The sequence below is a fragment of the Miscanthus floridulus genome, chromosome 11 (assembly GCF_019320115.1).
Source record: "Miscanthus floridulus cultivar M001 chromosome 11, ASM1932011v1, whole genome shotgun sequence".
In the NCBI taxonomy this organism is placed as follows: Eukaryota; Viridiplantae; Streptophyta; class Magnoliopsida; order Poales; family Poaceae; genus Miscanthus; species Miscanthus floridulus.
In genome coordinates, this window is record NC_089590.1 from 89,122,036 (window position 1) to 89,123,254 (window position 1,219).

The following is a 1,219-nucleotide window of genomic DNA, read 5'->3' on the forward strand; positions in this document are numbered from 1 at the left end:
ATCGAGTTCAAAGCATTTTATTTCCATGCCAGTACAGTGGCGTAGGAATCCAGACGCTGAAATCGAGAGGCAGAAGTTATTTCCTCATCATCATACTATCAGTTGGCAAGGCAACCAGCAAGGTGCCAAGGTCTCAACTCTCAAGGCGAGCTCGGTTACAAAAACCCGAAACAGAGCCGGCGACCGGATCCTAGTTAATTGGGGGCCAGCAACTGAGGTAGTGAGGTACATGACCGTTCAGTATCAACTGAGGTTTTTTCTATGGCTATATAATCTATCGATGGTTCTGCTGTGTTGTTCATTAGCATGTGTTTTATAAGGTTCAGTACAAAGTTGAAACTGCCAAACTGAACTGAAGACTAAAGACGTCTTATACCATCGATACAAGATATTTGGAGGTTAGGTTCAGTTGTGGCCTGGGCGCCTGGCTACAATACACATGCAGATAGCCAGATAGGCATACCTGTTGGTTTATTTGTCTTGCTATACTTAGCCCCTGCTAATAATCGGACATGGTCTAACAGTAAATTCTGGCGTCATCAAAGAACACATTTCAAAAAGCTTCAGGTTTTTACTGGCTCATATTTGCCACACGCCAAACAACACTGAACTCAGGTTTTTACTGACTCGTATTTGCCACAAGCCGATCCGCAGTAAAACCTTGTTATGAACTGAAAAGCATTCTTTATTTCCATGCCAGCACAGTAGCGTAGGGATTCATAGTTTCAGGCACTGAAATCAAGTGGCAGAACTTTTCATCATCATCATACTATGTTACAATGGGTCGGCAAGGTAACCAGCCTCCAGCCAGGTCTGAAGCAGAGCTCGGTTGCAGAAAGCGGAAACCAAACCGAGGCCTTAGTTGGGGCCCCAGCAGCTGAGGTACATGACGGTCCTCATCCCCTCCTCGGCCTTGTCCGCCCGCCTCGTCTCCGCCGGCGCCAGCTTCTTGGCCTGCACGAGGCTGCTGCGCACGTTCGCCTTGGCGGCCCGGTGGACGGACCGCAGCGCGTAGTTCCAGCGGCAGAGGCCCGCCTGGTCCTTGAGCGCCTCCACCGCCCCGACGCTCATCACCACCATCCACGACGCCTTCGCTGCAGCGGCCATCTGTCTCTTGGTCTTCTTCTCGGGCTCTCGGCGCCTGGCTTGTCGAGCTTGCTTGGTGATTGATTCTCGCTGTGATGAGAGTTGGAGTGTTGTGTTGAGGTGCAGAGAAGAG

The 1,219-nt window shown here is 50.5% G+C and overlaps 1 protein-coding gene across 1 annotated transcript; it reads right to left on the reverse strand.

The window, feature by feature from the left end:
* Nucleotides 1-733: 733 nt before the first annotated feature.
* Nucleotides 734-1,219, reverse strand: LOC136493790 (uncharacterized). Its single transcript, XM_066489940.1, has one exon. It carries the CDS (start codon nt 1,105-1,107, stop codon nt 859-861), a length of 249 nt encoding a protein of 82 aa, XP_066346037.1. The 5' UTR covers nt 1,108-1,219; the 3' UTR covers nt 734-858.

Coding starts and splice junctions, on each gene's coding strand:
- LOC136493790 (XM_066489940.1), bottom strand. CDS start 1,107: ATGGCCGCTGCAGCGAAGGCGTCGTGGATGGTGGTGATGAGCGTCGGG.